General features: G+C 47.3%; 1 protein-coding gene across 2 annotated transcripts in view; it reads left to right on the top strand.

The window, feature by feature from the left end:
- The window catches only part of CDX2 (caudal type homeobox 2), a 28,613-nt gene extending 18,022 nt beyond the window's left edge, over nucleotides 1-10,591 (top strand). The window contains exons 2-3 of one of the 2 annotated variants that reach the window (XM_061564026.1): nucleotides 6,765-6,910; nucleotides 10,011-10,591. In XM_061564026.1, the coding sequence (XP_061420010.1) occupies nucleotides 6,765-6,910; nucleotides 10,011-10,247 (383 nt within the window). In that variant the 3' untranslated portion in view covers nucleotides 10,248-10,591. Of the gene's footprint in view, nucleotides 1-6,761; nucleotides 6,911-10,010 lie in introns of both variants that reach the window. The other variant, XM_061564025.1, reaches the window with a different exon arrangement.
- Nucleotides 10,592-22,238: the final 11,647 nt, after the last annotated feature.

The following is a 22,238-nucleotide window of genomic DNA, read 5'->3' as shown; positions in this document are numbered from 1 at the left end:
GACATGGGAACAGGTGTCAAAGGCTGCGTGGATGTGCTCCGTTCTTGCCAGCAGAGGGCACTACAGAAACATCTATTGAAGTATGTTATATGCCCCACTCCACGTCAATGCTCCCCACCGTCGCCAAGCGGCACTGAACAGCGTGGTGAAGTATGGTCAAACAACCCAAATGAGCGGCGCTGTACGGAGAAGCTCTCGTTCATCCAGCAGTGAATTGGCAACAGGACTGTGCATGCACGTCCAGACCTCGCTGTAAAGTGGGAAGCCACATTCCACTCACCTCGACAATCACTGCCCCACTTACCCACCGACCTTACCACCTAACCACTCACCACACTAATCTACTAACCCAACCAACACACCTTCGATTAGCACGGTCGGCACGTACTGTGCGAAAGAAGTTCGATATACATACTACACTAAACCGGCCAAACCACCGATCCAACGACCCAACTAATAACCCAGCCACTTACTTAACAACTGACCCGTTCGCTTCTCTTGAAGTGCCTTCGCAACCACGAACTCGTCCACCAAACCCACTCACCGGCCGAACCGCTCACCCACCCATCCACCACCCCACCCATTCACTCATCCACCACCCCACCCATTCACCCATCCACCACCCCACCCATTCACCCATCCACCACCCATCTCCCCCACCCATTCACCCATCCCAGCCAAACCGGCACCATTCTACAGAAACCTCCTCCCCCGGCTCCCCCGATGTTCGTTGTCTGCCCGCTGCTTACTTCCACTGCCTCTTTTGTACTGAAATTCCACAGCTCGGCGCGAAACGCGAAGATCCTCTGAGTCATTCACGCCACGTGCACGCGCGAAACACACAACACACACACACCACACCACACACACACCACACACACATACACACCACACACATACATACACCACACACACACACCACACACAGACAACACACACACACAACACACAGACAACACACACACACATAATCAGAATCTTCATTTAAACTTGAGGAATCCGATGAGCTATGAAGCTCTTTCTTGACCCGACGCGAACTGTCGTCAGCTCTGGGATGCACAGCTCATAACTACAGACACACAAGCCTCTGCTATGGTTTAGTTATATATCATATTGTACTCGGCGTCAACAATAAATATTCCCTAAAGAAGGCGAGTTATCCATTTACTACCGGTGACAGTAAACACTGTTATTATTTATTTTCAATTCAACTAACATATACACGTATTGACGTCTAAGTGCGTGCTTTACATACGGAGTATCGTGAGTGAGCGACTCATGTCAATTAAGACGGTGTTCTGGAGGAGCCCGAATGTTGCAATTTGGCACAAATATTGCCGAGAATTGAAAACGTAAAATCAATTAAAATTAAAAATTATGACGGACGCTTGTGTTGCGCCCGAAACGTCGTGATTTCTTTTCATTTCTACCCACGTGACTTTACCGAAATAACCAAAGAGTATGGATTCCTGCAGTCACGAAAGCTTCAAATCAAGATAAAAAATGGTCAACTTTGGATCCCCCAAAGGACTGTTTCAGACATCACTCGCCACTGATGATGTTAGCCGTGCCTGGGAATCGAACTTAATTCGCCCAATCCGAATGCGCATGAAGTGCATGTTCAGAGCACAGCTAGTATAACACACGTGTATATATACATAGCCGGTGTCATCATATACGGCGCAGTACAGCCGTTTGCCAATCCACTGCTGGATGATGGTCTGTCCTGCGCCGTGTGGGCTATGGGGTCAACAGGTCAAAGTGATCTCCTGCTCACGTGAGCATTGATGCCGTTTCTCAGCTCTGAGCTCGTGCGAGAAATTGTGGCCTTCCCTACAGAGTATATATCTACGAGGCTGGTACTAATTTTATCGACCCCCGCATTGATGATGGCCTGAGTAACCCCCACCCCGCCCGCCACCCCCCAACCAGGATTTGAACTTTCCACCTTCAGATTGGGAGCCTTTCGCTCTGCCGTTGACACACACCTGGCCAGGACGACAAACATATCGTCAAATATTTGCGCGCGCACGCGCGTGCGAGTGTGATGATCACTGCGCCACCGCTCCCCCCCTCGCCGCCTCCGTTCTTATCGTCACTGCGCATCTCTGCACGTTCCACACACCACCGTGGTGGGGGGGGGGGTGACGGGCTGGAGAGAGAGGAGAGAGAGAGGGGGGGGAGCGATGTTACGCTCTCTAAAAGTGCCGAGGGCTCGGGAATATATGACCCAATTTGCCAATTACTGTGCAGTTGCCATTTATAGGTCCGTTAAGCGGCGCAACTCAACATGACGGAGAACGTGGCGGACACATTTATATTAACACTCGTCCGTCGCGCGCAGTCGGGGTGTGTTGTTGTTCGTGGGGAGCGGTGGCGCAGCGGTTAGCGATTCAACCCCCTCGCGGTCATCCACCGGTGACGATTATCTGAACCGGTACTGGGCGTCCCCTAGGTCGACTCGGCCTCAAATGAGTACCCCCTCATGTGTCATAGGCGTTGCTGCTCGCTAACAACACTTGCCCCAACAGTCTGTTAAGGTGACACGGGAGATCTTTGAGCAACAGACGTTGTGCCCATACACATACTGCTTGATTAACAACACGGTATATATCGCTGCACATATACAGTATACATATACATACACATTCAAATAGCCTCTTTGCCCAGGCTGGTATAACCTTGATACATTTCAAGAAGTGTGTTCATAATTCTTCGATAAGAATGTTATTTGTTGCCGGTTGTTTGACGTTTTGAGTGATTGGGCGCCTGTCCTTAGCAACTGTTTTAACTCATCATCATCATCAGCCAAGATCAATAATCATCATCATCAGCCAAGATCAATAATCATCATCATCCAAGATCAATCCAGCATTCTGTATACACCAACATTGAATATCTGTGCATGGCATGTGTATATATATTTCATCATTTAAATATTAAAGTCGTAGAGTACTGCATATGAGACTTATCTACCACATACCGTCATTTAAATACCGCAGCAATGTAATATCACGTTCGTCAGAGTTTAAGCAATGTAGCGCGTTAAATGATACAGTATATGCATTTAAATGACAGTTGTAAAGCATATACAACCAGCATATAAACAAGGTTTATAGTACACTATATATAGTACAAGTATTCACGTAACCATTTGGATGGTATAATCACACTCATTTAACTAATTGTAAACATGAGCATTTATATAAAGGTGTATACAGAATAAGAATATGTTTCCAGCAGATCCGTCATCATTTTAATTCCCTTCTGTTTAATATCAATACCAGAATTTGAATAACAAGTTGTAATTTTATATATATTTTTTCACAAGATAATTTGATTGTCGGTTTGCATCGCATGCATGCACAGTGCATGTGCAAGGCTTCACGCAACCCAGTGCTGGATGAATGGCCACTCCACGCCGTGCTGGTCGGGGTTTTATATTTGTGACGATGTTGGATAAGAGGATCCCATCGATACAACCGCTTAAAACCGAGCGATTCATACTTTGGTGCTAGCATTGTGCTTGTGCTGGTCGCCACTTGGCAGCCCTTGATCGTTACTGGTGAGGCAAGGCCATAGCATAGGCTGTCCACGGTGTAGACCGATCAGTTTCAAAGACAATGCATACATACATTTCGATTTAAAGCTTTCGTGACTGCAGGGATTCATCTTCTTGGTTCTTTCGGTAAAGTCACGTAGAAGGGAAGTAATAAAATAATAAAAATAAAACGTAATAAAATAATTCTCACGACGTTTCGGCTACAACGCAAGCAGCCGTCTTCAGGTGAAGAATGAGACACTGCCAAGCTTGGAGCTTATATATAAGCTGGGTTGGAGGTGGAAGAAGAGCGCCTTAACAAAATAATGTGCATATCTTGATATGCACAAGCTTGGCAGTGTCTCATTCTTCACCTGAAGACGGCTGCTTACGTTGTAGCCGAAACGTCGTGAGAATTATTTTATTATGTTTTATTTGTATTATTTTATTACTTCCCTTCTACGTGACTTTACCAAAAGAACCAAAAAAATGCATACATATATTATCAAAGCATATGTGTGTGCTTGTTTCACTACAAGTGTGTGGATCGTGCAGTCTTGGTGCCTCGCTATGTGTGTGTCTATTTGGTGTTTTAACATCTCGACGCCTGTAATCTTGCTAGAAATTATAAAGTAGTTTTAATAGATATATATAACCAGTTGTATTGGTATATAAAGCAGCATTTGAATAGCAGTTTGTGTAGGACATGTACCAGCGTGTTTTATATATATGAGTATTTAAATTAACAACTTGTGTGGTGTATATATATGTCAATTTATACAGACTATATAAGTTGTACAACATATGTACTAGCATTGAAATAACGGTGTGTATAGCATGCGAATAAAACACCCACCATAGTGTATGATAAATGTATGTATATATAGCAGCAATTAAGTAGCTGGCTACGATACGATATATTAGCATTTCTATAACAATGTATACAGCATAGAATTCTAAAGCTGACAAGTACTTTTCACGACTAAAAATATTCTTATGAGCCACAACACTGCTTACGTGTATGAAAATATATTTTAATTTAAATTTCAGTTACCAATTTTATAATTACAACTTTTCATTAGGACGCTTCGATTACTGATCAATACAATATGTCGTTGGATACATTATGGATAAATATCACAATAATAATCATAATTTTCATTTGAAACATTATTACTGATTAATGGGATTCCCGCGGTTGCTGTTTCAGGGGGAAAAAACCCACAAGCAGTAACATGTTAGATGCAAATAAGAGTCATTCTTTCGTGATCTATTAAATCACGTTTATTAATACTGGAGAATAAAGCCGGCCGTCTGAGTTTGATTCCAAGGCACGGTGGTTCACATGCGTGCCGAGTGATTTCTCGCGGCCTTTAGCGTCACACTCCACGGGAGGCCAACTACTTGGTTCACTGATTCTGGGGACCGTCTCCTTTGTTCGTGTTTATCGCGAGACCTACATCCACGTGGCACTGTAAGCTGAGCCGGCCCTTGTGAGAGTGACGGCGATGACCCGTCACGCGGTCATCTCTGCGGTCAACAAAATTGTAACTTTATTTTTTTATTCTTCTGAATGTTCGAGTTACAAACACAGACTCTACTCTATTTGTGGCAACATTTTACCGTTCAATCCCATCGGGAACATCGTTAGAATGCCCACCGGTCACTCGGTCAGCAGCGCCTATGCATGTCACACGTAAACGTTACGTGGGTAAGATTTGGTTACATTCAGGGCTTCAACTCAGTCGGGTGGGATCGGGTCACTGACCCTGGAAAAAATGCCCTCTCCCCGGCACGCCGCAAGCAGTAAACATCTCGCTATGACTGCGGCGGGTTCCAGTCACGTGCAACAACAGAGTCCATAGTCTACCAGCGACTCGGAATATATTTGGTGAGAATTTCAATCCATCACGTCGACGAAACGCAACGCGTCTTGTTCTCTGTCAAGTTAGTATCGACACAACTGAGTGACCGTGTGTGTATTGTATCGGTTGCTCACGTGACACACAAGTTCACCACAGTTGTTCGACGTAGCAGCTGCCTCTGTGTTGGAATAGCGAACTTCACACACGCGCGCACAAAGACGAAAAAAAAAATCCCCTCTGTAGCCTACGTAGACTGTTGGGGTACATCGCTGTTTGCGAGCACCTATTGAGGCGTGGACGGCCCACACCCAGGCAGCCTCTGCTTACCCAGTGTTGATGTTTACACACATCAAGGCCGAGTCGACCTAGAGGAGGCCCAGCACCGGATCCGATATCGCTCGTCCACTGATGTTGGTCATGAGCAGGAATCGAACTCAGGTGGCTGCCTTTGTAGCGCAGCGCGGATGACACTTGTTTCAACGTCGACCTGTGTGTAGCGCACACAGACGACACACTCTCTTGCAAATGCACAGCACCTAACCGCAGCTCTCGTAATTCCAACACACAAACAACGGCCGCATTATACACCACACAAGCCTCACACATGGCAGATTACACTCATATCACGAGCAACGCATGCGGGTATGAACACACACACACAGAGCACCATCAACGCGAACACACGCCCTGTAAACACACGTCCATAGAGTGAACAACGTCTCACACGCATACAAATACAAAGATCCCCCGCGTAGCCTTACTATGCTGTTGGGGCAAGTGTTGTTAGCGAGCACCTATGAAGGCCGGCACGGCGCACGAGGCGGGAGGATGGCCAGTACCGCGGCCGACCGCCTTTGTCTCCCCAGTGACGATGTTTACACACCACACACCAGATACTCGTTTGAGGCTGAGTCGATCTAGGGGAGACCCGGGACCGCTTCAGATATTCGTCACTTGTGACCCAGAGACAAAGATCCCCCATATAGCCAAGTACTGTTAGCGAGCACCTATGAAGGCCGCAATTGTCCACGAGGGGGTGGGTGGCCAGCACCACGCCCGACCGCCTTTGTCTCCCCAGTGTCGATGTTTACACATCGCACCAGGGGCTCATTTGAGGCTGAGTCGACCTAGGGGAGGCCCGGGAACGGTTCAGATAATCGTCACTGGTGTTGGCCGTGAGCAGGAATCGAACTCGTGTCACCGGGTTCATAGCGCAGCGCGCTAACCGCTACACCACCGCTCCCCACACACGCACACACACACATACACACACGCGCACATACACATGCCTCCCCTTCCCGCCCGCGTGGCGCGTGACCCGGTGCGCGTGTCCCCGTGTGTGTCGCGCGCCCCAGCAGGGAAGACCCGCACCAAGGACAAGTACCGTGCCGTATACTCGGACCACCAGCGCTTCGAGCTGGAGAAGGAGTTCCACTTCAACCGCTACATTAACATCCGCCGCAAGGCCGAGATCGCCGCCTCGCTGGGGCTCACCGAGCGCCAGGTAATTCGTAACGAACGCCCGCCGCGGTGGCTCGGAGATGTTAACTGCCTCTCCTGGTATACAGGATGGCCGTGGGTTCGATCCCGACACTGACGCCTGCTGCTGTATATTTGGAGTTTGCGTGTTTCTCTCCCCGTGGTCCCGTGGATTTTTCTCCAGGTCCTCCTGTTTTTTCCCTCCACATTTAGAACCGACGTCACGCGTTTAGGGCATCCTGGCTGCTGCTGTACATTTCCACGCGATGAGCCACTTCCTTGGGCCATCGTTTGTGGCAAGGTGGCTTCTGGTAAAATAAAAAAAATAGTTTAATATGTACACAGCAGGACCGGAACTCGCGTAGGGGCAGTGGCAATGGTGGAGCCAGGATTTTCAGGTAGGGGGGGCAACCCCTCCAGCAATGAAAAATGATAGAGGAGTTGTTAGTAAGTAAGGACCAATTGGGTCGAGGCTCAAAAGAAATGCGTCCCTTGGTGTGGACCAATCAGTTTCAAGGACAATGCCAATATATTATCATAGTGTGTTTTTTGTTTGCATTTTAACTGCAAGTATTGTGACTAATGCAGACGTGAATCCTTGTAAAAAGGTTTCAGTTTTGTTGCTAGAAAAAAGGGGAAAACCCCTAGATTTGAAGCTTTCGTGACTGCAAGGATTCATATTCTTAGTTTTTTCGGTAAAGTCACGTAGGTGACTTTATAGCACGATAGCTGTATCTTACTTGATACAGCTATCGTGCTGTGACGGTTCCACCTGAAGACGGAAGCTTGTGTTGCCTCAGAAACGTCGTGATTTTTATTTTATTTTACTTTTATTAATTTTAATTTAATTTTTTTACCTACGTGACTTTACCGAAAAAACTAAGAATATGGGAAAACCCCTATTTTTATTATACTCCCCACCTCTTCCAGCGCGTCTCCCCGCCGTGGCCGAGTAGACCAAAACCGCCGTCTGGAAGGGGGCTGTCTCGAGCTCCCTCTGGCGGAGGCTCTTCCGCCAGCAGTGACGTGAGCGAGACATTGCAGGGCTGCGCCTTGTCCCTTTCCTTCACCGATAAACCACAATACGTTGCGTACGTTGAACTTCTTTCGCACCGTACGAATCCGACCACGCTAATCGGAGGTGCGGGGAGGGGGGGGTCGGGGGAGGAGGACAACAAACTAAACACAAAAAGCAGTTTTAAAGAAATTAATTTTAAATCTAGATGATTTAAAAGTGCATCGCTCCAGTGGCCTCCGAATATTGACCCACGTGCCGGCACGCTTCCAGTGGCCCAATCGTGTGGGTGAGGGCGTCTCCGAATGCTCACGCCTGCTCAGAGACGTTGCGACGAGCATTGATTTGCCACTCTGCTGCCCTGCCTTTGTCCTCGATGTTGATGTTGTTGTTGTTGTCGTGGTTCCTTTGTGTTCAGTGTGATCTCACCTCGCTGGTTGTACCTCCCGTGGCACGGATATAAACGTGCCCGCCGTCACTCTCGCCCCGCCCGACTCCCACGTGTCGCTCGACTCCCGTTATGGTTAATCTTTACACAATTAAGCTATTGTCAGCCGCGATACCAAAAACGCATTGGCCGCATGATTTATTCCATTCGAGGGCACAACAGGCCACGGGGCGTCTCTTTTTTTTACTGCGGCTCTCTCCCGTTGGGAGAAATTAACACTGGCGCGCCTGTGTGTGTACATATATGTGTGTGTGTATGCACACTGGCAGATCCATGTATAGATACCCCACTAAAACAATAGGCAGGTATTTATAAGGAAGACAACATTCGTTGCTTTCTCATCGTATAAGCCTCGGCATCCATCAGCGCTTTCCCGTCAATCCGTGGGGAAGCCTGTCCGCTGGGACGCAGGCCGCGGCACGGACTCCCTCCAGCGTGGCATCATCGCGAACGTGACCGGGGAACATCACCTCCACGGATACAACGCGAAACAGATGACTTGCAAAACACCGCGTTGACTGTAGGGGTCTGCATGCACGTGCTCTATCATCTGTGGATTGTAGCCTCGGTAACCTGGGGGAGAGATTGGGGGGGACCAGTGGTGTTGATTTGGCGGGGGGGGGGGGGCATACCCAACAAGTTCAGAGACCACTGCTCTCAGTGTCTGCCACCGATCTCAAGCCACGTGAATGATCGTTGCACGCTTCGTCCGACGCAGCCGACAACCAACCCGTGATGTGTAAATGTGAGGTTTTCGATAGCACCTGTTGAATGGAAGCCAGTGGGGTATCTATAGATGACTCGCCAATGGCATGTGTCACGTAGACCAGTGTATACATGTGCTTAGGTTTTAATTGTCGTCAGCCATACGTTCTCACTGCTGGCTGGCAACACTGCACAGCGATCGACGAATGAAAAGGCACTCCCTGGCTGAAGCGATCACGGTGGCATTCGAAGGCAGTGGGAAGGAGGAGCGCCGTTACTCGATTGGCTAGGAGGGTAAAGTTAGGGATGATGGTCAGAGGGAGAGCGAGTGCTAATAATGGTTGGGTGGATATTTGGTTCGGATTAGCATCACAGGGAGGGCTCGTACTAGCGACCGGTTTGGTTAGGTGTTAGGAGTAAGGTGATGGTCGTTGGTTGGGTTAGTTATAATGGCTACTTAGCTAATTGGTTAAGGGGTAGTGATAATATTAGTGGCTGGCTGACTGGTCAATTAGTGTTCGGGTCATTGGGCAGCCTGTATATTTGGAGTGTAGATGTTCTCCCCATGGTCGTGTAGATTTTTCATTTTGAAACAACCCTTTCGAGTATTTAGCTGCTATACATTTATACACGATGAGCCACTTCGTTGAGCTATCATTTGTGGGGAGGTCGCTTCTGAAAAATAGCTATACAGCTCAGTGGGCCTTACCTGCTCAAATAAAAATAGCTTTCCTGTAGTGTTTGGGTCATTGGTATGGCGAGTACAAGCGGCCAGTTGACTGGCCAATTATGATTCGTGCCATCATTTGACTGAGTTATTTGCTCCATTCCAAGACTGCAAGCCCCTCAAGCCCTTTGTCACAATATCGGAGTTCGAAGCGTTCCGGCTGCTCCCCGTTCCCGGTATCCACAGCGCCGCTCACCTATCTCGCCGTTCTCCCTGTCGCACACGCGCAGGTCAAAATCTGGTTCCAGAACCGAAGGGCGAAGGAAAGGAAGTTGATCAAGAAGCAGCTGCAGCAGCAGCAACATCAACAGCAGCAGCAGCAGCACCAGCAGCAGCAGCAGCAGTCGGTGATCCAGACGGCGATCGTGACGGGTCACGATGGCACGCTGCACGATCCCGATTCTCTGGTGTCCGTGCCGGGCATGAACGACGTGCACGTGGTCAACATCGAGACGGTGCAGCGATAACAACGCGGACGCACCACTCCCGCCCGCTCGCCCGCCCGCCCGCTCGCTCGCTCTAAATATATAAACGCACGCAAAGAATCTCCGCGACAGCGGCAGCAAAGACGCTGTACCACACGCACGCACGCGCGCGCACAAGGCGGCGACGGGAAGAGAAGCGAACTACCTGGGAAGGCGCCCAGCGCAAGCGTACAGATCACGCGAGTAAGTCACCCCCGTTGGCGAGGTACAGACACAAGCAGGTGATGGACGGCTCCAGACGACTCCTCTGGTCGTGTGAGAGAATCACTGCCAGGGCCAAGTGGCGGCTCCTCGTGTGTGTGTGTTTTGGTGCACCTCCCAGGAAATTTAACAAAAATAAATGGGGGGTGGGGGGGATTTGGATGGGGGGGCCTGTGGAGGGGGGGGCACCACGCAACTGCCGAGAAGAGAGAGAGCTGCTGCTACTGCTGCTGCTATGGGTAAGGCGTTGGGGTGTTTGCAAACTCTGCTCGCCACCACCGGCAGATGGAGAAGATGGGACGACTGCAACGAGAATTGCGAGGGGTTTCACTCCACCCTCTCCCAGCCACACGTCGATTTGCACGCGGTAGCATCGATGAAGATCTGATTTAAAACAAAACAAAAAAAATTGTGACTTTATGCATTTCCTTTGACGAAGAGCGTTGTAAATGTATAGCTGCGTGTGTGTGTTTTAATGCTTGTTTGTTTGGTTTGTTCTGCTCGTTTTTGAGAGCACGTGGTTTGGTTAATCATAGCAAATAACGGAATAGAGCTCTTCTTATCTGCTGTAACGTGACGGGGGTGGGGTGGGGGGTGAACATCGCGGATCCTATTATGCGCGAACATATTCTAGATTAGAGCGGATAATAGGAAGAATCGGTGCCGTGGATGATAGGAGTGATTCATGGACCCAATGGCTCACGGATAGGAGGAGTCGCGAGTAATATAGTTGTGGATAAGAGGAGTTCTAACAGACACCCTCGTGGTGACGTTTGACCTGTGAATACAGCTTTCCCTGTCGATGTTGCACAGCTGCATGATGACTCGTTTCTATAAATAGCCGAGTAGTGCTTCGGCCATCAGAGACGGAACGCTCTTTTTTTCTTCTTCGTTACCTCTCGTTATACATAATTAACATTACAGTATAGGCCTCTGCAATAGCCCCCGTACCTTGATTGATCATTTTATATATTTAGGGCCATCCTTTAAAAATGGAAGATGTGGCTGTAAGAGTAAAGTGCTGTCTGCTGCAGACATGAGAGGCAGTCTAGACGACTTTATACTGATCCACGTCTACTCATCTGCACGTGCAGATCAATACCAGACGAACTAAGATGATGGTTACGTGGTATAATGGTTATATGGATGGCTGGAAGCTTCGCTTGAAAAATGACCATCTTGGAAGCACTAACAACTTTTGACTGATGGCTTAAAAATTGCACAGCGGTCACGCACGAGAGTTGCCTTTGACAAGTCATGTAAACTTTAATTGAGATAAATAACCACGAAACAACTCAACACACTCGTCAACAACACCGAATTATTTGTTTAATATAGATAAATAGGTGGATGACCTCACAGTCCGTGGAGGCCAGAAACCTTTTATGAATATTTTCTTTTTTGTAACGAACAAGCGAAGTAATACATCATTGTTAAATAATTACGGTCATTTTCTTTCAGCGCCTTGTCAATCCACACTAATGATGTCGCTTATCGGGGTTGTTTGACCATACTTCTCCACGCTGGTCAACGACGATGGGTAAAAGGGACCAGTGATGGTGTCAACTCGTCAATTATGTGTTAGCCGTGGCCAGGAATCGAACTCAGGTTTGCCCAGGCTTATACTGCTCCACTCCGAAGTTAAATTTCTTATCCTGAAAATGTCATGCAAATTGGAGCGCAGTCCAGAATAATCTTGATAGAGGCCAATAATAATCGCGTACCTATTTAAGATAAATACTTAGAGCCTCAGTGACTAACAGTAAAACTAAATATATACGAGTGCCGTGGCTATAAATCCAACCACTATTACGTGTAAAGTTATCTTCGCCCTGCTGATAAGATCCAAAAGGTCGAATCCATTCCAGACATGGCATGTTCGACCAAACGATACCGGATAACGTGGGTCGCGAAGGATGATTGTTTGGCCGATGAACGAAAAAGCAAAACGTTATATATCTATATATTCTACTACGTGGAGAAACAGAGCTGAACTCATCATTTTTGTTTTGTTTACAAGATGAAGACATGCATCGACGTCATGCAGCCTCCCTCCCATCCACTCCGCTGTTGAGACCCAAGAGGTTGTGGTTGTAAAAGTCTTTTTTCTCTCTCTCTCTCTCATTCGGTTAAATATTTAAACGTCTGACAAAACAACTGATTTGCTCGACTGCATGCGACGTCTGTGACACGCGCACGCACTCGCCTTGTGGCCAAGACCTTTCTTTATCGCTGAGCATGTGGACAGTGACAGATGCCCTTTAGAAAGCTTCGGCAGATGGTTATTAACTGACAGAACCTCAGCTCCAACCAGGTGAGAGGGCCCATTGAGAGCGAATGTAAGACTTCAGTTACAAGAGCATGCACAAAAGTGTATCGCCTGCTATACTTGGAGTCGTGGGTTCGATCGCGACCCTGACGCCTGCTGTATATTTGGAGTTTGCGTGTCTCTCTCCCCGTGGTCGAGTGGATTTCTCTTCGGGTCCTCGGATTTTTCTCTCCACATTTAGAACCATGCGTTGAGAGTATTTGGCTGTTGTAAATTTGCACGTGATCAGCCACTTCATTGAACTATTATTTGTGGCCAGGTTGCTTCTGAATAAAAGCTGTATAGCTCAGTGGTAAAATAAAAAAAATAGTTGAATGTATGTTGAACTTCTTTTGCACCGTATTTAGCCAACCGTGTTAATCGGAGGTGTGGGGGAAGGACAACAAACTAAACACAAAAAGCAGTTCGAAAACAACGCAGGTATGTGCGACGTACAATGAAGCATGCCGACAAGAACAACAACACGAGGCTCATTGAAACATTACGAAAATCAGTTGTTGATCTATTTTCGGTCTCTCTCGCGTTAGTTTCTGTTGGACGTTGCTGTAACGCAGGGTTTAATTTCTCACGGAATATATCCAGGTGACCCCCCCCCCCCCACTGCCCCCCCCTCCCCACCCCCTCCTGGAGGAGAAATATTTTCCGGAGCTCAGCCCCATCTCTCTCCAACCCCCCTCACTTCCCCTCCCCCGCACAACTCCAGCTATAATTAAATCCCTGGTTGTAAGGCACGCGCTCCGAACACCATCCACTCCTGGGGTATTTTGCTTGTTTGTATTTTAAAGTGCTCAATAGGACACCGTGTAACACATAGGACACACTGACCACCGCACTCACTGCCCAGTCTCAAGAGAGAAATGCAGGGTGGGCCAAAAGTCAGGACACATAGGGTTATGATGTTTATTTTCGCACGTCGCATCGGTTGATTTAGTTTACTTAAAGTAATGTTCAAACTGACTTGAATTTATATGAATGCATGCGTGCATGAATTATCGTTGGAAATTAATGTAGGACATTTTTTTAGATTTCAGCTGCCTTCTTTAGCTTACATAAAAACATCGTTTGTCTTTCGTACATTTTCTTTAAATTTGTATGTCATCTGAAAAGGAATAAGAAGAAAATCAGATATGAATAACGATAATAGATACAATATTCAATTAAAGAATAAATAATTACTGTGTTATAATGTCAGTGCTTAAAATAAATGAAATATCCATGTGTCTTGACTTTTTGGCCACCCTGTATAGAATATGGCTCGCATTCCCGTTTCAGCCCAATTGTGAACCTTAAACACGGACATGGGAATACATTTTAAAGTAACATAAGTGTATCATCAAAATCACGTGAATCTACTTACGTGGCAATGGTGATGATGATGATGATAAAAAGTCCCAGGTATTTTGTTTTCTTACAATGAAAAAATATCAAACGTCCCTTGGCTGTTCTGTTTTCACAAGGGAAAATATATATATATAATACGAAGAATGTTGCATTGTTTTATGCGAAACAACGTCAATTAAACAGAACTTTTAAAAACGCGTTGCTTTATTTACAACAACATGATGGGGCATAGAAAAACTTTCTTGTAATGTCCCAGTAAAGATACAATTATTCGAGGTTAACTTTTGAAAATGTAACAATAGACCAAAAAAAAACGATTAAGCAATCAACATGAACATCGGTCACAGCAATTTTAAAACTCGCATGTATATACATATATATACCGGTGAATATTATATGCACGTACAAAACGTCTTTTACAATAAAAAATAATACAATTTACATAGGCCTATAAATATACGTCAATGTATACAGGTTATCTTGCTTGAGAGAGTAACCACGGCCCTATAGAGCCAGTGGTTTTGATCCTTTAATAATATCACAATGGACGTCTCAAACTAACTGAATTGCGTTGAGAATTGGACGCAGTAAGTTATATAATGTATATAGGGTACATATGTGTGTGTGTCAGTGTACAGTATGTCGATTTCAGACTTTTACAAACACAGATTATCGGCCAACTGCTGCTGCTACTGCTGCGAATAACTTGCTCGCGTCCCGTTGCGTCTAACATACTTTTAACTATTAAAAACAGAACGGTATATTACATGGGAAATGCGATTAATTGATGTCTCTCAACTGCTACAAGCCCATATACAGGGGTGAAGCATGTGTGTATATATACCCCACTGATATTATATGAAGATTTGTTTTTTTCGATTTAAAGCTTTCGTGACTGCATGGATTCATATTATTGGTTCTTTCGGTAAAGTCACGTAGAAGGGAAATAATAAAATAATATAAATAAAACATTATAAGATAAAATTTTTACGACGTTTTGGCCACAACGTGACTTTACCTAAGGTTGGCTGCTTGCGGTGTGGCCGAAACGTCGTGAGAATTGTATCTTGTTATGTTTTATTTTATTTCCCTTCTACGTGACTTTACCGAAAGAGCCAAGAATATACTATGAAGAATGATTCTTATTTCGAAGCCTCTACGTGTCTCCCACCAATCACACTATACGTGATACATATTTGAGAGTCCCCTCCGTGATGTATGGAGCCATCACTTTCGCAATGTTCAGTCACCTGTTGATAACATGTTGAAAAAGAGGGTCATTATGAATCGGTGGGGTTAGCTATAACTGGATCGCACTGTATCATTGCAGCTCGTTGAGTGATTTACTGTGAGAACGTCAGTGAACTGAGTTTCTCTATCGCTGGATATAGCCCACTAGGTATGCCCTCAATTAGTAGCCGTTATTTGGAAGATATATGAATGTTTATCGGTATCAATTACAAGCATAATATGCACGTATATAGGCCAATACCAATATCGTTTATTGGACGTGACATCTGTGAAAAAATATATTTTATAGCTCATCGGATTCCTCCGGTATGATTACATATTTTTGCCTCTGTTTAATCCCTCTGTCCACAAAGTGGTGTTGGGCATAGGGGTTGCTGGACCACACTTGGCACGGTGGAGCAAACGTTATCATGTCATCGCCTCCGTAACGCTGCGTGCAAGCCGCCCGGTCTGTCGCTCCACACAAAGCCCCAAGTGGCTCGCACGCAGCGAGCCGGCCACGGCAGGGCGCACAGGTGGTGTATCTGCCAGTCATCTCAGTCAGTCAACACATGGCACCTGCTGGGTCTGTCTCGTGGCCTGCGCGCCAGCGAGCCTTCCACACGTCACGTGGCCTTGCAGTGCACCTAGCCTGGCACAGGCGTCGTGGTGACATCATCACCCCGTCACGTCACCTAAGAGGAGGTGATGGGGTGGGAGGGGCATGAGAGAGCCGTTCACAGGTCACTCACGAATGAGCCGTGGCCAGGGATCAAACTCAGGTGCTCACGGGGTGAGAGTACCACTCGACAGCCGCACATGGATCCTCTGTATGTCCGTGCGAATGTGCAGCTCCTTATCAATCCACTGCTGGATGAGGCACATGTTATTTTATCCACGCCGATAGCGAAGATATCATTCGGGTCGATAATTCTATAAACAACATTACGGGTATTTTTAATTGTCCAAAAGGCGTAGGATTTTAACCAATCTGTTTTTAGACTTGTTTACAAATACACTGTAATTATTATTTGTACAGCGCCGTCGGTCGCGTTATATTGATGATGATGAGGATGTTGTTCTTGCTGTTGTTCGCTATACGGTTTGCTGGTGAGGGACGTTATCGTCACCGCACTTTGCGGGTATACACTGGTTTATAAAAGCCGGGTCCACACCCGAGCGATCAGTTGCACGCAACTGGATTGCGTACACGTGGACGTGTCTGCAATTTAGTCGCTCGCAATAGAGGTGGGACCTGAGTCTGAAGCAATTTGCCGCAAAGGTGTTGCAACCACTGTGTGCGGCACGTTTTGCGAACTCCGATTCGGTTGTTAGAAGGCCCGAATGCGCTGCGAAAATGTAATTGTCTGCGCGCAACTGCTCGCTCAGCTGTGGACAAAGCGGTCGCAGGCAAAGGTTCGGTTGCGACGATTTCGCTAAGGCGTGGAACCCGGCTGGTGGAAGTTATTCCCTTGGTACGTGAAATTATTTTTAGTCTCTGAACCCGTTTCCGACAATCGCAGACAGTATCACATTACTCTTAAAGATGAACACAACTACTGGACAAACGCAGAGAGGTTTTTTTAAATGTTTATTTTAGTCCCAGACAAATAAATGCATGGGCGGTATTATGTGCAAGTCGTGAACACTGTAAAACTTGCAGCTATTGTTGATGCTGATGATGGAGATGATGATGATATATTAACTAAAGACTACTTGGAGTATATAAATAATAGTTATAATTTCCGGCTCTTTGTCAGTCCACTGCTGGATGAAGGCCTCCCCACGCTGCGTCGCTCATGGGGAGTTTGTGTGTTTAGGTTGTTGTCCTTCCCCCACACTTCCGATTCGAAATAAGTTCAACGTGCGTACGTACGAAGTTGTTTGACCATACTTCACCACGCTGGCGAGTGCGGGTTACTCAAGGGGTGGTGTGGGAGGGTTCAGGTCTGAGTCAGACGTCACGCGCCACTGATGTCACCCAAGTCCAGGAATCGCACTCAAGTCACCGGGTTAATAACGCAGTGCGCTCACCACTGCGCCACCGCTCCGCCACGTACGGTATACGGACGAAATGTTTCGTGCAATGTCTTATTGGACAATATGATCCACATGTGGTACAAGGACACAGCGTCAACCGGTTGCATCGGATTCACGTTGCATATGCCTATTCATTGCACAGCAAGCTGCATCAACCGTTGTGAACACATACAGAGCGGATATGTTTGCGGGCTGTCGCGTTTAGTGTTTGTTTCTGAATACGATGAACGCAATGGGACGTCTTTGCATGCTAAGCGAAGACGTGGTGGTCTCGGCGTACACGCCAACGTGACGCCCTGTCGATTTGAAACGTCCCGCGCACGATGTATTTATCTGCACGCGTGCAAGCATCGTAGCCGCACTGATCGGATACTCGGGGGGGTGTGGGGGTGGGGAGAGGAGGCAATACGCGGTCCTCAGTAAGGAGAAGGCTTCCCCACCCCTGGCAGACAGCGCACGTGTACACAGCGCGCTTGCTGCTGTGACATCTGTCGGCCTTAGGGAGGAGTCGGCCTGTCGCCGCGGTGTCGCGTCTTACCTCTCATCATGTGCACTATTCACGGTATACACAGCGAGATAGCTTTCTGTAAGCAACGTATACACGAGCCCTTTAAAATAAAGATGTTTTCCGTACGATGCTGACCGTGTGATGAGTCACTCACGAATCGTGTCGATATTGAACCGCGCATGCGCACATCAGCATCGTGTCATCGGGCATGATCGATCCACTGCTGGATGAAGGACTCCCCCAAGTCATCGTCGTTCCTCGCGGTTCTGCGGGACAGCGATCCGCAAAATGGCTGCACGCGAGGCGATTTCATCGCTCCATCCACGAGGCGAACGCATTCGTTGGCGTCAAATAGACACGTAGAAAATCAATAGCCCCGTGGGCCGAAACGTCGTTTCTTCCTTTAGCTGAAGCGAAAACAAAGTCAGGTTGACATGAACTCGTAAGGGATGTACCGACTCACACCTCCTCCAACACGAAGGTGCGATGGTCACGATTCTGGTGACGATTCTGTGCACAAGATTTGTTTCTTTGTCCCATTGGCATCGTTTCTCGTTCATTCCGTCTCGTTTGTATCATTGTTGTTGACTCCATTAGCGAAAGTTTATATAACATAAATTAAAAAACTTTTTTTTGTTATTTTTTTAAACCTATCTACGTGACTTTACCGAAAGACCCAAAGAATATAGTTCTTGGTCAATCCACTGCTGGATGAAATCTTCCCGAATGCGTGTCAGTCATGGGAATTGCTTGTCCATACTAAACCACGCCGATCACTGCGTGTTGGCGAAGAGGGGGGGGGGAGTCCTCGGATCAACTAAAATTTCACTCGCGTGGGCTCAACAGCAATTGGCACGAGTCGAGTTCAACTCGAGTTCAAATCCCGGTTTGGGGGAGGGGGGGGGGGGGGTGACTCAGTACATCATCCGTTCGGGTTCGATACAAGCAGCAGCACTTCGTGGGCGCAGTGGTCGTCGTCCTACGGATGGACTCTCCCCCTGCCGTAGAAACGTGGATTTTCCACCACTGGCTCAGGGCTGTCATAAACAAGACACGAGCAACGCGTCGTTGCTCTCGATCGAGCAGAACAGCGCTTCGTCCACGTTGAGTCAGACCCAACAACCGTGGCCTGAATTTGAACTCAGGTGGCAGGGCTCACGGATAAGCGCAGTGCGCTAACCACTGCGCCACCCAGCCACTCTCCCAAAGCCGCCGCTATACTAATAACATAAAGCCTCTCGACGATTGTCCGCCCGGGGAATAATTGGTGTGCTATTTATTGCAGAGCACCGGTTAGTTGCTAATGATCCCAGCGCCGAGGCATTTGCTTGCGCGCGCGTGGAATACAGCACCCCGTAGCGCTACCACCAGCGGTCCTCGCGCGCGTTACGTGCGCGCGCGGAGGGCTCCTTCGCGTCTCGTGTCGAGTATCGATTTAAGTGAAGTAACGCGGGGGGAGGGGGGGTGGGCACGCGTGTGAGCGAGTGAGTGAACGCGCGCGGCCACAAGTGGAAAATCGGGCGGCGCATTAGAGGCGTTAATGGACGGTATAATTAGACAGCGCGGCTCAGAACAAAAGCTGAGGCCGCTCGCGGACTCGGGGTGTAGTGCGCGATACATTATTTATGGGAGGCCGCAGTTAATTTTAATGCCCTCATCATTAACCGCGGTCGGTCAATCAATCATCAGTTCTACTGCTGGATGAAAAAAGCCCCGTTGCCAACCGCTCACCATCCCACGATGACGACTGACCCACCCACGAGCCGATGTAGATCGCCGTCAATTTCGTCTCAGAATCTTGATTGAGGCTGCAGGAGGAATCCGAAGAGCTGTGAAGCTCTTTGTCACATATGCCTGAATGTGGAATGTCCCCTCTCTTCACGTGGCTGCCACTCCGTGATTATTTTAATGACTTTAGTTTGAGCGTAATTTCTCTACTCGTAATAACTTACCGCATAGCCATTCTTTTGGTGTTGGAGGTTAATGATCATTATTTGTTTGTATATATATGTGTGTGTGTGTAGCGCCCTACTATACGCCGAACCGCCTCAGAGTGTGTGAAATAAATCTCATCTCAACCCTTTGAAAGAGCACCCCCAGTGGCAGCTGTCCCTGTGGGCAGAGCGAGTCTGTGAATTCCCACGTGTTGGGTCACGATTCTATTCAATAATTACCATCGTTTCGTCTCGTTTCGTGTTGATCATCGTTTGATTCGTCTAGTTGCACAGTTTTGTTCGTTCCGCTAGCCTCGATGGCCTATGAGCCAATCATTTGTACATCAATTGCATACACCATGAAATATGGGTTCTTGCATCACATCAATACATCGTTATATGCCCACAGATAAGGAACAAAAACATCGCCAAATCTGTCATTCACGCGACCTTATGCCAATAAACGTATGTAATAGACTCTCATTTCGTGCAATAGACTATGCCACTAATTAGTTACCCTTAAAAGCCTCACTGAGTCTCAATACTCATATTCAAGAGGCTCCCCGCACTGGGATGTTTGATCAATACCATTAACCCGAGTACGCAGAGAAGAGCCACCAACGCATCACACGAGCGGACACAATTCTCGAGACGTGTTCTTTTTTTCTCAAGAGCGTGCTCGACCAATTCAGCAAATCAGCAAAGTAATCTGGGAGGAAATCAGAGGACCCGAGAAACTCCACCACGCAAACGAAGTGAGTGACAGTCATCACTTTCAAGTTGATTTTGTTTTAACCAGGTGAGAGCACAGCAGACGAGAATTATTCTCATTAGCAAGAGTTACCTGGGGGGTGTTTTATGCCAGTAAGGAGGGGGGCGATGATTGCTATGTGTAGTACCAATTTAGTAATTTGCGGGTAGTTTTTGAATACGTTTGGCAATATGTTACCCTGACACCGGCACACAATGGTCTACTCTTGCTGATGGCATCGCGGGATGTGTAGAACGTCCATGGTGAAGCAGACGGAGAGTAGTATCGTGACTATAACACCGGCAATATAACACTAAACTAAAATAATGTTTCGTTTTATTTTACCAGGTAATGCCCACTAACATTTTTTTATTTTACCACATAAGGCCCACAGAGCTAAATAGCTCTTTTACAGAAGCGACCTGGCCAAAAATGATAGCTCACCCAAGTGGCTTACGATGTGGAAATGTATAGCAGCCAGATATTCTAAACGCATGTTCCTAAATGTGGAGATAAAATGCACGCAACCACGGAGAGAACGTACAAACTCTATATATATATATACAAGCGTCAGGGTCGGGATCGGAACCCCTGATCTCCTGTATACCAGGCGAGATAGTTATTATCTCGGCACCATGGAGCATTAATCAGGGCTGTCGCTGGAATCGAACCCTGAACCTATATCCAACCAAGCAGGCGAACCCTCTACCGCGAGGCCACGTGAAAGCCCACGCCTCGTCTGAAGAAGGGTCATTGCCCGAAACGTTCAACTTCGAGTTGCTTAGTGACAACAACAACAACAAAACCACACACACATCAGCAGCAGCAGCATCAGCAGAGGAAGAAGTCACTCGCGACTCCGTGTCTACTCCCTTGCCCGTGCAGGCGCTCCGCTCCGCGCGCGCGCATTGCCTGCGCGTTGCCCTTTGGCACCGAGCAATCTCCGGCGGGCCCAGCGTTTATCGCGTCCCCATAAAGCGCACCTTGATCGCGGCGACGACGGGTCGAGATGGCGGTTGCTAGGGGTGTGTGGAGAGGAGGTGGGGGAGGTGGGTGACCACGGCTGGGGGAGACGGGGGGGGGGGGTACGTGGTGCCACGGTGGATAGGAGACGTTAACTAACCTCGCTCGGTACACAGAAAGTCGTATTTTTGTGCCAATTTCCAGATTTCTATCCCTTCTAGAACATCGTCAAAATGCACATCTTCAGTCACATCTAGAGATAAATGATTATTAGTAACTGCTGGTAGGCTGTGCATCTTATCAAGTTGTCGCATCACATTTTTTCCAATAAATACCCTGAAAATGGAGTTATCAACATTTATTAAAACGTCTATTTAATTAAGTAGAACGTTTTGCCTATATTTATTTAAAGTTGGGCATTTTTACGTGACGTCACATTTCTCAACCCCCCCCCCCCTCTCGTCACACATCGTCACACATTGTCACACATTGTCACAAATGTCTGACCCCCCCCCCTAGGTACGTGACGTCATTTATGGACGGCCCCAAACGACGCGCAGGGAAATGGAACAGGCGACTTATGAGTTGCAAGACGATGCCAGTGTCATAACCACTCCACCACCGTGTCAGCATCGTTGTGTGTTTTGGTGTCAATATTTGTCCTTTCTCTCAAACG

The sequence above is a fragment of the Lethenteron reissneri genome, chromosome 32 (assembly GCF_015708825.2).
Source record: "Lethenteron reissneri isolate LAM-NWPU_2019-01 chromosome 32, ASM1570882v1, whole genome shotgun sequence".
NCBI classification, from domain to species: domain Eukaryota; kingdom Metazoa; phylum Chordata; class Hyperoartia; order Petromyzontiformes; family Petromyzontidae; genus Lethenteron; species Lethenteron reissneri.
Note: the sequence above shows the minus strand (reverse complement) of the source record. Positions and strands in the feature narration are given on the sequence as shown.